General features: G+C 44.9%; 1 protein-coding gene across 1 annotated transcript in view; it reads left to right on the top strand.

The window, feature by feature from the left end:
- LOC311529988 (immunoglobulin lambda-1 light chain-like) overlaps positions 1 to 13,536 on the top strand; it is a gene marked incomplete at its 5' end in the record, with an annotated part of 156,116 nt that extends 142,580 nt beyond the window's left edge. Inside the window, 5 exons of the mRNA XM_084646263.1 lie at positions 1,197 to 1,267; positions 9,009 to 9,299; positions 10,743 to 10,802; positions 12,738 to 12,854; positions 13,335 to 13,536. Coding sequence (XP_084502389.1) covers positions 1,197 to 1,267; positions 9,009 to 9,299; positions 10,743 to 10,802; positions 12,738 to 12,853 — 538 coding nt within the window. The 3' untranslated portion in view covers position 12,854; positions 13,335 to 13,536. The remainder of the gene's footprint in view (positions 1 to 1,196; positions 1,268 to 9,008; positions 9,300 to 10,742; positions 10,803 to 12,737; positions 12,855 to 13,334) is intronic.
- Between the last annotated feature and the right edge of the window lie 859 nt (positions 13,537 to 14,395).

The raw sequence follows: 14,395 nt of genomic DNA, 5'->3' as shown, positions 1-14,395 counted from the left end.
ATAAAGTCCTGTTTTTAATCCTCTGTCTTGGCATGTCTACGGAGCTCCTCTAGAGACCTATTCTTCAGCAGGCTACAAACAATGTGGATACAGATAAACTGATCTTCGGAAAAGGGACCACTGTCAAAGTAGAACCAGGTAAGTACAAAGCTTTGTATGTTTAAAATTACACTAGAAGGGAAGGGGAGCATTGCTACGTGGTTCCACAAAGAAATGATTTTGCTTTCTGGGGTTTGAGAGGATTTTCTTGCCAGCTGAAGACTCAGCTCTGGATGCTCAGATGCATTGCACAGCTCCATTGGACCGAATGGCCCATAATCCCAACTAGTGTAAACCAGCTTCATGCCATAGGAGTCAAAGGGCCAGATGCCTCCCCAGTGTACATTGGGTGTGGCTCTATTGGAGTGAGTGGACCCGATCCCGAGCTGGTGCATATTTGTGTAGCCGCAGTGGAGCCAGTGGTCTAGATCCTTGGCTCGTATCTATTGGCGTAGCTCTACTGAAGTCGATGGCGTTACACCGGTACACACTAGCTCAGGGTGTGGTAACCTGGGCCAGACTTGGTGTAAAAATGCCTCAGCGCCACTGAAGTTCCGTGGATTTGCACGGTTTTAGGTCAGTCTCAGAACGCAGGCCCCAGGGTTCAATGCTGATGCGCGAGGCGGGTTTTGCGATGACTCTCTAACTCTGTGGAGTATGAGAAACTGATTTTCGGGAAAGGCACCAAAGTGACCGTGGAACCAAGTAAGTAATTCATCCCCAAAAGGATGAGTGAGTGTTTTTCATTTTCCTGAAATAATGGCTCAATAACCTCGGGGTGAAGTTTTGAAAACTGCCTAAGCAACTGGGATGTCCAAGTTCCTTCAGAATGAATGGGAATTGGATGTCCAAATTGCCCGGCTGACGGGGAAAATGTCACCCAGGAAATTTAAGGTTGTTTTAGAAAAGTAATTAAAGTTTTCAGAGAGGGTTGAAATATGGGGTGAATCAATGGAACAACTTTACAGCTGGTTGCTGGATTTCTTTGTCTGGAGTTTCTTGGGTGTAAACTGAAGAAATTGGATTAGGTGGTGGTTGTTGATTTTTGTTTTGGAAAGTGGGGCTCTAATTTAAAGGGAAAAAATCTGGGGTTTGTGAGTCAGTTCATGGAGTTCCAGCATTCCTCTGAGAGAGATGGAACATGTAAGTTTTTGTAGGGACCCTTTGAAGTGTGTTAACACATTGCCCTTGGTCTTTGGGAAAGGCACTCAGCTGAGAGTTGAACCAAGTAAGTATTTATCAAGTGTATTTTTCAGCTTCTGGGGAAGGGTAAAGTGGTTGAAAGGTTGATTTTATTGTTCAGAAATATCCAGCTGTGTATAGAAACTGACAGCAGAACAGTCCTTGGTTGATTATGGGTAAAATTTTCAAAAGCAGCCATGGCTTAGATGCTCAAAAGTCTTATGTGCCTAACTTCCATTGAAATCACCTAGATACTTAATGATTGTCAGTCAGTCCCATCGACTTTCAATGAGGCTTCAGCTCCTATGATACAGATTTAAATGTATTTAGGTGATAAAGGCTGTTGAAAGGTGTCTAGTAAGATTTTTCAAAAGCACCTACATATCTAACTCCCATTGAAATCAATGCATCTGGACAGGTTTGAAATCCCCACCAAGTGCCTATCTACATCTTTCAGAGTAACAACCAGCCGTGTTAGTCTGTATTCACAAAAAGAAAAGGAGGACTTGTGGCACCTTAGAGACTAACCAATTTATTTGAGCATAAGCGTTCGTGAGCTAAAGCTCACTTCATCGGATGCATACTTTCCACAGTATGGATCCGATGAAGTGAGCTGTAGCTCAGGAAAGCTTATGCTCAAATAAATTGGTGAGTCTCTAAGGTGCCACAAGTCCTCCTTTTCTATCTACATCTTGAAATACCTATAAAACCAGCCTAAATTAACCTAAATACCTTTACAAATCTAGCTTGTGGGTGCTTTTGAAAATGTTACCCTTGAAAACTCAATTCCCATTAAAAATGACAGGATTTGGGTGTCCAAATCCCCTAGGCAACTTGATATGTTTTCAACTTTTTGCATGCTCCATGAAGGAGATTTGCAAAAAATGCTGAAGGAAGATAGGAGCGCAGTTCCCTTGGCACTTTGAAAAGCCTCTCCTCCTTGACCACAGCACAGAAAGCGTCCAGTCAGACATACAGCTGTATATTTGAAACCTTGTTTGGTGGCGTGGGTTAAGGAATAGTTGGATATAGGGAGAAGCCAAATATTCTGACTGCATGTTTGCATTTTTTAACAATCTTGTTTCATCTTGATTTTTTTTCGAGAACACCGTTAAAAGAAGTGATAAAACATTGCCTTGAGGTGGCAGGTACAAGCTATTGTGTTAATTAGTGAATCTAGAAAACGTGTATACCATTTGTGTCCTTGTTGCTGTTAAAACCCAGTCCAGTGAATTCCTAGCATGAAAATATCTGCTAGTCCATCTTCATTACAATCAGACTGGCCAGATTTCCAGCTGGTGTCAATCAAGAAAAATCCGTGAGGCCAAATGCTCACCTGGTGTAAATGGATGTAGCTCATGTGAAGTCAGTGGGAGAAGATCCCCAGCTCCTCAGTCACTGGGCCAGATCAGCAGTTGGTGTAAATTGACATAACTACAGAGAAGTCAATCGGGCGGTGTAAATTGCCAAAGCCCTGTCGATTTTACAGAGCCTCAGATTACAAGTCCAGAAGGGGCCACTGTGATCGTTTAATCTGACATCCTGAATATCACCCACCACAGAACTTCCCCAAAATAATTCCCATAGAATATCTTCTAAAGAAACATTCCTTCTTGACTTAAAAATTGCCCTTGCTGGAAAATCCCTTGGTAAACTGCTCCACTGGTTAATTGCCCTCAGTGTTAAACTATACACCTCATTTCCAATCTGCATTTATCAACTTCCAGCCATTGGATCATGTTAAACCGCTTTCTGCTACATTGATAAACCCATGATCAGATATTTGTTTCCTATGCAGATACCTAGAAACGGTGATCAGATCACCCCTTAGCCATCTCTTTGTTGAGATGAACAGGTTGAGCTCCCTGATTCTGTCGCTATAAACGTGTTTTCTAATCCGTTCATCGTTCTCCTGGCTCTTCTCTGATCCCTTTCCAATTTATCAACAAAAAGAAAAGGAGGACTTGTGGCACCTTAGAGACTAACCAATTTATTTGAGCATGAGCTTTCGTGAGCTACAGCTCACTTCATCAGATGGAGCTCACGAAAGCTCATGCTCAAATAAATTGGTTAGTCTCTAAGGTGCCACAAGTCCTCCTGTTCTTTTTGCGAATACAGACTAACACGGCTGTTCCTCTGAAACCTGTCAATTTATCAACCTCTTTCTTGAATTGGGAACAGCAGAGCTGGACACAGGATTCCAGCAGAGGGTAAACTAAACTTTCTCTCCCCCCTTTTATGCACCCAAGGCTGCTTTAGCCCTTCTGATCTCTCTAACACAGCGCTGCCAACCCGCCGCCCCCCCCAGCATCTGTCCCAGTTCCGTTGCGCCCGCAGCGCAGCTGGCCCGCGGCTCAGCGCCTTGGCCGCGCGGAGCTCAGACAACGCCCCCAAGGGGCTCCCCGCGAAGAAAGCGGCGCCGCCCTCGGGGTCCGGAGCCGAGCTGTGTTCCTGCACCGAGAACCGCACACAGAAGAGGGCTAGCGAGGCAACCCGGTTTTGTGCTGCCGCCTGTAACGGTGTCCAACAGCCCTCCTCTTCGGCGGCGGGCCCGGCTCACCGGGGGACCCGGCGCGTATTTGTTGTGTTTTAAGGTCTCGGAATCACCAGCGCCCGGGGCTAAGAATTTTTTCGCATTCAGGTGACTGAAGTTAGGCGCCCAGGCGTCTGCTTTGGCCCCTCGTTAAACGGGGTGAGCTCGGCGCTCCTCAGGGCCGTCTCCAGGCGGAGAACTTGGGCAGGGGCCGTTGTGCGCTCAGGGGAGAAGCCGCTTAGCCAGCCATCCAGATAAGGGTTCTGGAGCCTCGGGCTGGCACCGGAGCCTTGGCCTGTGTGGCTATGCCGGGGCTTTCTAAAAGAGCCTAGGTGAGTTAGGCGCACAAGTCCCACTGCTTTCAGCACCTCGTTCTCTGAGGCACCTTTGAAAATCCCCGTCTTAGACCTAATCCTGAGCCCTCACCTTAAGGTAACAAGTGTCTGTGGGGTGAGTTTGGGCAAGTCCTAAATGCGATTCCGTTTCTCCATCTGTGAACTGAGGATAATGAGACCTTATCTCGTTGGAAAGCTCTCAGAGATTCGTGTATGGGAAGCACTGTAGGAGAGCCAGCCATGATCTGTTACCATTATTGGTTGAGAATTCACCCCGGAGACGACCAGGGTGTGTTGTGGGGGTGGAATTTCAAACGTTTTTCCTTGCAAATAACTTAAGACCAAAAGGATGCTGGAAACTTCTCTCAGTTGGCAGAGATTGTTCTTTAGGGTTGACACTTTCAAAGCCTCTGAGTGGATTTGGATGCTAAATGGTCATTAATATGAACAGGAATTAGGTGCTCAAATCTTTGAGACCCTCAACGTGGCGATGTAGTGTATGCTTCATTTCCCATCAAGTGTTTTAGCCAGGTGTAAAATATCAGGGAGTATTTGTCAACCTTCAGAATACCTCCCTGGATGATCGCCACGCCTCAGTAGAGCTGGAAGGTTCCTACACAGCCATTTCCCCTTTGTTAGGAGAGGAATTAACCCGTTTTCCGTGGGAATGGAAGAGCAGTTGGTCCGGGCTAGGTGCGTGCCAGAGACAAGCTGCAAGTGCCCGACACAGGGCTGGGACTCGGTGTGAGAATTTAGCAGTGTGTTTACCACCGGGAAGCTCACGTTTGGAAATGGGACTAAACTCACAGTCCAGCCAGGTGAGCGGGGGCAAAAAAAAGTTTGAAGGCTTTTCATAAACTGAGAGTGAAGGCTGGGGTCTTGCAAGGAGCCGAAGGGACTTAGGCGCCCAGCTCTAATTTAATATCAATGGGAATTGGACACCTAAATCCTTACAGTTCCTTTGAAAATTCCAGCTTTGGGGCAAGACAGTGACACCCTGATGTTCCTGAATCCCTTACTCTGCAAATCACCGCCTTGATTTTAGCAGGGCCATGCACAAACTAAGGTGCTACTCAATGTGAGTAAAGTTCTCAGAATTTGGCCCTTAGATTCCAGAATGTAATCCAGAAATTCACAGATTTCAGAGCACTTTCCAATCTCCAGTTTTTTGAAGAGCCTTGTCACACTGTGTGCGAAGTGCTCATTATTTAATATTTGGGAAAGGCACGACTTTGACTGTGGAACCAAGTAAGTGTTCATCTCTCTCACCCTTTAGTCTGCACCTTTTCCCAGCATTACATTAATTTTTCCTTTCAAAAGAGAGAGAAATAAAGGAACTGTTCCTTCCCTGGCAGTTCTGGCGCTACAAAGAGGTACAAAGAGAACGTTTATATATATATAAAACCCTGTTTTCATTCCCACTGTTAAAATCGTTTTTTCCTTGCACTGGAGAAGAATGGTCTCCAGGCTGAATGGAAAGCAGGCCCACTAATAAATATAGCTGGCTGGAAATGTTTGACCAACTTTTTAAAAAATTGAAAATAAACATCCCCCCCACCCCCAACCCCATTAGGTTCAAATCTATCAGCTGCTTTGAAAACATTCAGGGTTCTTTTTTGTAATTTTGAACGATCCATTGAATCATGTTTTAAATTGAGATTTTGACTGACATTTTTCCTTTCCTGAAACCTTCATGTTTTGAGGCTATGAGACATTTGTATAGCCCTTTTGATAATGTTATTGCTAAAAGTGAAGAGAATTCTTCCTGGGAAATAAAAGGGAGGGCATTTCCAAGCCAGGAAAATGGAGACACAGTTGAAACAGATGTCCCTGTTTCTACTGGTCCAATGTGAGGCCGAGAAGTAGTTACAATCAGCTGAATTTTCAGACTGAAGTGATGTGAGAGGCTTCCTGTTCAGTAGGGTTTAGGACAAACTCGGCAGTGATATGACAGGCGAGAAAGCGCTGAGTTTGCAAGGCTGCCGGTGGGACTTTTGGACGTGGCGTTAAGCTTTTGGTTGAGCCCAGTAAGGAACAGCTAGGTTGTATTGTCGATAGTGTTTGATTCCCATTGCCTCAGGCCAATGCGTATGTAGCGTCTCCATTACACGGGTGCAAATCAGGCTTCCTCTGAGCGCAGGCCCTGGAGTTGTGTGTCTGGCCCTGCAGCACGGTGCATGGGAGACCAGAGCCCTGACTTTTGGCAAAGGCACGAGGCTTTCTGTTGAGCCCAGTAAGTGTCAGTTTTGTTCTCTTTTCCATGTCCGCTGGCGGCGTCGCTCCGGGTCCTCAGCTGGTTCAAAGCGGCCCAGCTCCGCCTTCAGTGCAGCCACGCTGGCTCTCGATCATCCAGGAGTTTGACCCATTGTTTCCAGTGCCTCGATAACGGGGCATGCTGAGCCAGGGGTTATAGTGGGCGAGAAGCTGGATGAGAGTCAGCAGTGTGCCCTTGTTGCCAAGAAGGCTAATAGCATTTTAGGCTGTATAAGTAGGAACATTGCCAGCAGATCGAGGGACGTGATCATTCCCCTCTATTTGGCATTGGTGAGGCCTCATCTGGAGTAGTGTGTCCAGTTTTGGGCCCCACAGTACGAGAAGGATGTGGAAAAATTGGAAAGCGTCCAGCACAGGGCAACAAAAATGATTAGGGGACTGGAGCACATGACTTCTGAGGAGAGGCTGAGGGGACTGGGATTATTTAGTCTGCAGAAGAGAAGAATGAGGGGGGATTTGATAGCTGCTTTCAACTACCTGAAAGGGGGTTCCAAAGAGGATGGATCTAGACTGTTCTCAGTGGTAGCAGATGACAGATTAAGGAGTAATGGTCTCAAGTTGCAGTGGTGGTGGTTTAGGTTGGACGTTAGGAAAACCTTTTTCACTAGGAGGGTGGTGAAGCACTAGAATGTGTTACCTAGGGAGGTGGTGGAATCTCTTTTAAGGTCAGGCTTGACAAAGCCCTGGCTGGGATGATTTAGTTGGGGATTGGTCCTGCTTTGAGCAGGGGGTTGGACTAGATGATCTCCTGAGGTCCCTTCCAACCCTGATATTCTATGATTCTGTGAGATTATCCCCTCCTAAAGCCGGAGTGACACCATTCCAATGAATCATGTTCCCACTGGGGAAGTGTGGGGAGAGTCCGGCTTTGATGATTTTTATGACTGTAAGTGGATAGGAGGCTGGTCTGACGAGCTCTTAGATCGCATTTCGCACGGCGGTTCTGAGGGCTCCGTTTGCACAGTCGGGCTCGTTCACACACAGGGCTACCAGTCAGTCTGCACAAGACCGAGATCACGGAGTCGGGCTGTCAGGAGTACAGGATAGGCCCGAGAGCAGAGAAGAGCTGTGGCATGTAGCTGTTTTTTTTACTGTAAGGTAAATTAACAAAATATCATGGAGACGCGAATGGAAAAGCAGCACAATTAGTGTGGAAATCCATCGCTGTTAGGGCTATTACTGCGCTCTAGCTGGTGTAAACGGAAAGACTTCCCACTGAACTGAGTGCTGCTGCTGATTGACACCAGCGGGGGATTTGGCCCATGGATAGACTAGCGAGATTAGGTCACTTCACACCACCCCACTGAATCCCATTGCTCTATGGCTGATTGACACCAGCTGGTGTTTGGTCCCTCTGACTTCAGTGCAGCAATGTGGGTTTGTACCAGATGCAACTTGGTTTTCCTTCATATTTACAAAATTGTCAACATCTGCTTCCCACCTCAGACAACCCTGGCCATGAGCAGTTACACTGCAGGCACTGACAGGGGCCCTGTACCCCTCATGCCGTTCCACGTTCACTAGGTTTCCTGGATATTCACCTTCATGAAACATTCTGAGACAGCAGCATGAAGTGGTCTGATGAAATCAGATTTGCTTGCTTTTAAAGTGCCATAATAACGCTTCTCCAGAGAGGGTTGTGTTCCTTGATCCACTGGCACATGGGAAACGCCTTTAAAAGGTGCCCTGAGAGTTGCAAAATATCCTTATAACTCTTAGCAGAGTTGCAAAAGCCCCTGTGGAACTCGGTAACTGTGAATTACTAAAGGATTTCTGGGTTTTGCCACCGTTCCTAGGAGTGGTACGTTACTCCTGAAGTAGAGTCATGACTCCTTGTAGAGCCAGGAGTAAAAGAGAGCAGAATCGGTCACCCACTGGCATAACTTCCTTTCTTGCCGTCATTGCGATCCTTATGTGGTTTGGCCACATCAGAAAGCGGCGGAACATGAAGGACCTTCCCGCGTGGGCATTTATAATTTCAGTCCAGGTGCCAAGATGACGCCAAGGCAGGATTAAATTATACTGTTGAGTTTTATGCTACAGGTGTACAGGGTTTGCTAATTTTAAGGCCCGCTTGTTAAAGACTGAGGCTCTTACTCGGACAGGAGAGGCTCGTGATGCATGTGAGTTCTCACCAATATAAGTAGGTGTTACGGACCTAGGGAACATGGGGATTGTTTTTGATATTCATATCAATGTCCACTCTTGAGTTTTCAGGCCGGGCTTTTGAGTGCATAGCTCCTTTAGTCTCCTTTGAAAATCACAGCCTTCGTCCCCATCTCTCTCCCCGTCTCTGTCTTCTGTGGTCCCTTCTTCTGTGGTCCCTTCTGCCTTCAGCACCTCTGGCTGATATTTTCAGCAAGGATTCCAGCGAGTGAAAGTTGCACCTAGAATTACGGTCTTTAAAAAATACCTCAGGTGATATTTTCTCCAATTACCATCAGCAGGGCTTGTATCCAAACCCGCAATGTGGAGATGTAGCGCTCTACATCCCATCACCATATCCAAAACTTCCCATTGCTATATCTGACCCAGAGGCGAGAGACTCCATAGTCCATGACTTTATTCTATGATCCTTAACCTAACTCTCCCTCCCTTTAGAGTTTAATCTAATTAAATTATAACCCTCAATTATTTGTTTTCAGAACATAAGGAGATTTCCCCTCCATCTGTCTTTGTTGTGAAATCGACAAAGCCAAGAGAAAATGATGGCAACAAGTTGACGGCGGCTTGTTTAGTTAAGGATTTCTACCCCGCGAACATAAGCGTAAGCATGAGTCAAGAGAAAGAGGTTGTATACAAATCGAAAGAAGGCATTCTCTCTTCCAATGGGAAATACAGCATGATCCAGGTGATCAAGGTTGAACCTAATGAAGAAGTGAAGTGCTTTGTTAAACACGAAGGAGCCTATACTAACCAGACAGAGCCTCAATCAGGTATAGTTATATGGTCCAAATGTGAAAGTTATAATCGCTTGCCAGATGCACCCTATTTCATGGTGCGTCGTAGTCCTAAATTCAAGGATACCCACCCCTCCCCAGGAAAGCTGGATAGAATTTCTAATGGGAGCTAGGAGCCAGATGTCCAGTGGTGTTTCTGTGCCCAAAGACACAGAGAGGTGCACAGAAGGGCTTTCAAAAGCACCTAAGCAGTTCCTTCCTAACTCAGTTAGGGCCAGATTTTTAATGGTAGGTGGGCTCCCAGTGGGTGTCAGGCACTTAGATGTTTTTGAAAAGTCCAACTAGGTGCCTAAATCCCTTTAAAATCTCACCCCTCTGTGACATTTCAAACAGCATCTAGACACCTAACGCCCATTAATCACATAAGGCTCCTGACAGCATCTTTAGTCACCTTTGTAAATCTAACCCTAGGTGGGAAATGTGTCAAACCCAATGTTTCTGCGTTGAAAAGTGACCTTTTAAGAACATGAAAAAAATTCCCCATTTACTCTTTCGTGAATAATTGTGTGTCATTTTAATCAAAGTTTTTAAGGAAAACATTCTTCACAATATTATTGAAACTGTGATTGGAATTTTCAGAAAAGTAAAGTGGAGTTTAGCTAAACAAAAATTTTGGATTATATTTTTGATTTAAAAACGAAGACCATGACAAAGTTTTAAAAAATAAAGCCTGCCTCGGTTTTGAACTTAGCAATGAAATTAACTTCAAAATGTAACTTTTTCTTGGTGAAAGTGTCTTTACATTTTTCAGCCGGTGCTCCTTGAAAATATTTCTCTTAGGGCTTAGATTTTCACAGCCACCTCATGGATTTGGATGTTGAACTCTCATTTACTTACATGGGAATTGGGACTCCAAATCTCAACCTTAACTTGTGATCCAACTCCATATAAAGTCTCCTATTGACACGAGTAAGACTTAGATTCGGTGTTTAATGGAAAAAGCACTTTGTTCCATCCAATTAATGAGGGCTTTTCAAATATTTTGTTTCAAAACCTTTCCTTGGTGGAAAAAAGAATTTTTTTAAGCATGGATTTTTACAGAAAGTATCGGCATTTTGAGAATATTTTTTATTTTTAGTCAGGAAAAAAAAAGAGATGTTTTCCCCCCAAAAGGCTTTTGTTCTGGGCTGGTTTTAGCTGATTTTTTTTTTTTTTCAGTTTTCAGCTAAACTTTTGGGCTAGAATTGTTTGGGTTTTGGTCGCTGAACACCAAAGCACAATGTTGTGTTGTTTTGACAAAATGTCGACTTTTTCTGTGGGGAAAAATCAAAAAAATGTGTGACCAGTTCAAAAGTTAATTTCAGCCTGATTTTCAGGCATTTCCATTCACTCATTACTGGGTGCGGGGAGGTTGTATTTATCATTTGTTTCATAATTGTTTTAATTGAGCTCTATTTTAATTTCTCTCTCTTTCGACAGCTCCCATTCAGGCTCCAATCAATAACACTCAGTGTGAACCTTCAGATTCCACTTCCGAAGGTTAGTTACGAAAAATAAAAGGAAATATAATAAAGGGCCAGTGGAATGATGTTTGTTTGAGGGTGTGGATTCAATGCAGATATTTGACAATGGAATTTCTGAGTTGAAAAATAATGTTTAACTTTTGACTCTTTACTGTCAGTTTGTAGTTGCTCTTTCCACGCAGCAGTGCTGGTGACCCACAAACGTTACTAATAGGGCCCGACCAAATTCACGGCCCTGAAAAACACATCAGGGACTGTGAAATCTGCTCTCTCCCCCGTGAACTCTGGTCTCACCCGTGACATCTGCTTAGTGTAGGGGAGGGGCAGGGCAGGGAGCTCTTGCCATGTGCCCAGCTCCAGATGCTAGCCCCGACCGGGCTGGGAAGGGACAGGACTTCCTTTTCCCCAAGAGGGACCGCTCCCAGGGCTGAGTCAGACCCATCTCGGAGAACCTCCCAGGGCGGCAGGAAGCTCTGTGGCTGCTGGCTGGGAGCCCAGCTCTGAAGGCAGCCCTGCCATCACCAGCAGCACAGACATGGAGGTGGTAATACCATGACCCCCCCCCCCCAGCAATTGCCTTGCAACCGCCCCCCCAGCCCACTTTTGGGTCGGGAGCCCCACGGTTACAACACAATGAAATTTCAGATTTTTAAAATTCTATGACTGTGAAATTGAGCAAAATGGACTGTGAATTTGGGAGGGCCCTTGTTATTCATGGAGTCACCTGTCTGGGGTGGCTCATGACCATGAAGACCTACTTCAGGGCAGACTGTCAAAAACAGGGCAGACACCCCCGACTGGTGGTGGGTTGTATAATAAGATTTCAGCAACTCAGTACCAAATGTGAACTCCTGGATCACTGTACCAGTCTTACCATGGAGTCACAGACAGTCCCTTTTGATGCTCCAATCTATCTTGCCACCCAGACAAATGGGACTGAGTGATAAATGGTCACTTACACCAAAAATCGCACCAAACTCAGGTTGCTTCCATCCCAAGAGACCAGTCACTTACCCCTAGAACAATTGGTACCCTAGATCTTACACCAAAGACAACGCCTGTAGCCAATCCTGTAATAAACTATCAAAAGCTTTGTTAACGAGGAAAAAGAGCGTTATCTCCAGGCTAAAGCAAGCAAACATAGACACACCAATGAATTACCGGCTAATCCTAAGAGTGGCAGAGTTGTAGTGATCTGTCAATTCAAAGTGTTTTCAGGGCAGACCAAGGAGGCAGAACTCTCTGCCCTTCAGAGTTCAAACAGCTAAAAAGATGGAAAATTTTCCGGTGGACTTGTTTTATTTCCTTCATTCAGCTTCCAAGCCCACAGGCTTCCAAGCTTCCTTCCAAGTAGCATTTCTCGGGTGCAATGGGGCCACTACACAATCATTTGTATTGCAAAGGTTCTTGGTGGCCCATCTGAGTGTGATGGTGCATCTGAATGGGCAGAGGTTGTAAATTCAGGGCAAACATTTTTCAAGTTATAAAGCAAAACTTACATCTTTTCTTACAGCCATGACAAGTGAGACTAATGCATTCAGCACCTTAAAAGCATCTCCTAAACTCTAAATCCTGGAGACATTCTGAGAAGACTATTACCTATTTTGAGCAAAACTAATAAAGAGGTGACCTGGTCTGGTCTCCAGCTATGAGTTTGTCAGTTCTTAGCTAATGCCTGCAGCCTGGGCAAGAACTGGCATCTGGCCTGCCAGCGTCACACATGGGCTGAATACAAATGAAAACCATAGTCTGAATAAAATAAAGAAATGCTACTTTATCTATCTGTACAAAGTCTTTCTTTCTTTCTTTCTTTCTTTCTTTCTTTCTTTCTTTCTTTCTTTCTTTCTTTCTTTCTTTCTTTCATATAATTTTTATTGAGGTGTTTCCCACTTTCTGCTGATATAAAACCATTTGATCCAAGAAGGTGCCTCCCTCCTTTTTTTCCCCACAGAGCCAAACATGGAAAAAGTGAACATGCTGTCAGTGACTGTGCTGGGCCTGCGAGTTCTGCTTGCCAAAAGCATCGCCTTCAACATGCTTATGACTGTCAAGTTGTTCATTTTCTGAGGTAGGAACTCTTACTATCATCATGTCCATGCAGGGACTTGGGGGGTCATTGTTAAGGATTTTCAAAGGAATTATGGGAGTTTTGGGATACAAAATCCCATTGAAATCCAATGGGAGTCACTGGGCCAATCTCCAGCTGGTATAATTCAGCTGTAACTCCACTGGACGTGATGGACCAGATCCCCAACTGGTATAAATTGTCTGCACACCCACTGATTCCATTTGCGGATGCAGATTCTCAGCAGCCTTCAGAAAGCAGGGCCATGGTCAAGCGCCCAGAATGAGAGGTTGCTTTTGGAAATGTTGGCCTACGGTGCCCAAAGTCACACAGAAAGCCTGGGAATCCAGCACAGATCTCCTGAGTCAGAGTCTGGGACATCAGCCATTACAGATCATCACCAGAGTGTAGACCCTAGGGTGATGGTCCTAGTGAAATGAACAGTGTCCAGAATGTCTGAGCACAGATCTGTCATTTTCATAGGTTGTGAGGAGTGAACCAGCAACGGGCTGAAGACAGGAGACCGGGACCAGTGCCAGAGACTTCAGTTGGGGCGGATTCCCAGCTGGTGTAAACCACTGTAATGCTATTGGAGTGAGTTGGAACAAATCCCCAACTGGTGTAAATGGCCTGTCATGCCCTCCGAGTCAATGGGCCGCACGCCCAGCTGCTGTCAATTGGCGACTTTAATACATCTATACCAATTATCACCTTCTTGGGATTTGTCCCTAGATCTTCTTTTCCATGTTTTAAATTATTCAATTTTTTCGGTTCCCCATTCTCTTCATTGCTAGTTAGTTCTGACTCTTAAATGATGTATCACAAGATAGTAAGTACTTGTATTCTTCTTCAGTCTTCTGTTTAATAGGAATATTTAGCGGGAAGTTTCCCTACCACAGTATTACATTGAGGCTTCCAAATCCCTTAGGCAGCTTTGCAGAATCTTAGTTTGATTTTTTTTCACTATATAAAAATACTGGTTTATTGCTTAGGAAATCCATTCATAGCTGAAGCATTTTATCATTTTAGAGTAGAAAATTTGCACCAGGTCTGTCACTGGTATAAATTGGTGCAACTCCATTGACTTCAACAGAGCTGTGCTGACATACACCAGCTGGGGGGGTGACGGCCCATGTCCTCACGTTATTTGTGATAGCTGGTCAGTTCACCTCGGGGATCTGTGCATTTATATGAAACTGGTGGTTGCAGCTTTCTGTGCTTATTATGGAAATAATAAAGGTGATTGTGCAAAGGGAAAGAAAGACCCTTTTTTTTACCCTCTGTCTTCGGCGATTCTGAATTCATTCTAGTTATGGGTGAGTGTTTGGGTCTGAGCTCATCACCAAGGATTTTATTCAATGGCCACTGAAGTCCAGGGGTTACAGCCATGAATTTCTGTAACTTGAGTTCATCTGCCTGTGGATTTGTTGCAAGAAAAACACTGCACAAAACTGTTCCCACTTTCATCACCAAGGGTGGGATTTTGAAAATTGCATTTTGTAGTTAGGCAAACAAAGTTCACTGAAGTCAATGGGGGCTGTGCT

This window comes from Lepidochelys olivacea, assembly GCF_965140295.1.
Source record: "Lepidochelys olivacea isolate rLepOli2 genome assembly, chromosome: 13".
Classification (NCBI taxonomy): Eukaryota; Metazoa; Chordata; order Testudines; family Cheloniidae; genus Lepidochelys; species Lepidochelys olivacea.
This window is presented reverse-complemented; position numbering and strand designations above follow the sequence as displayed.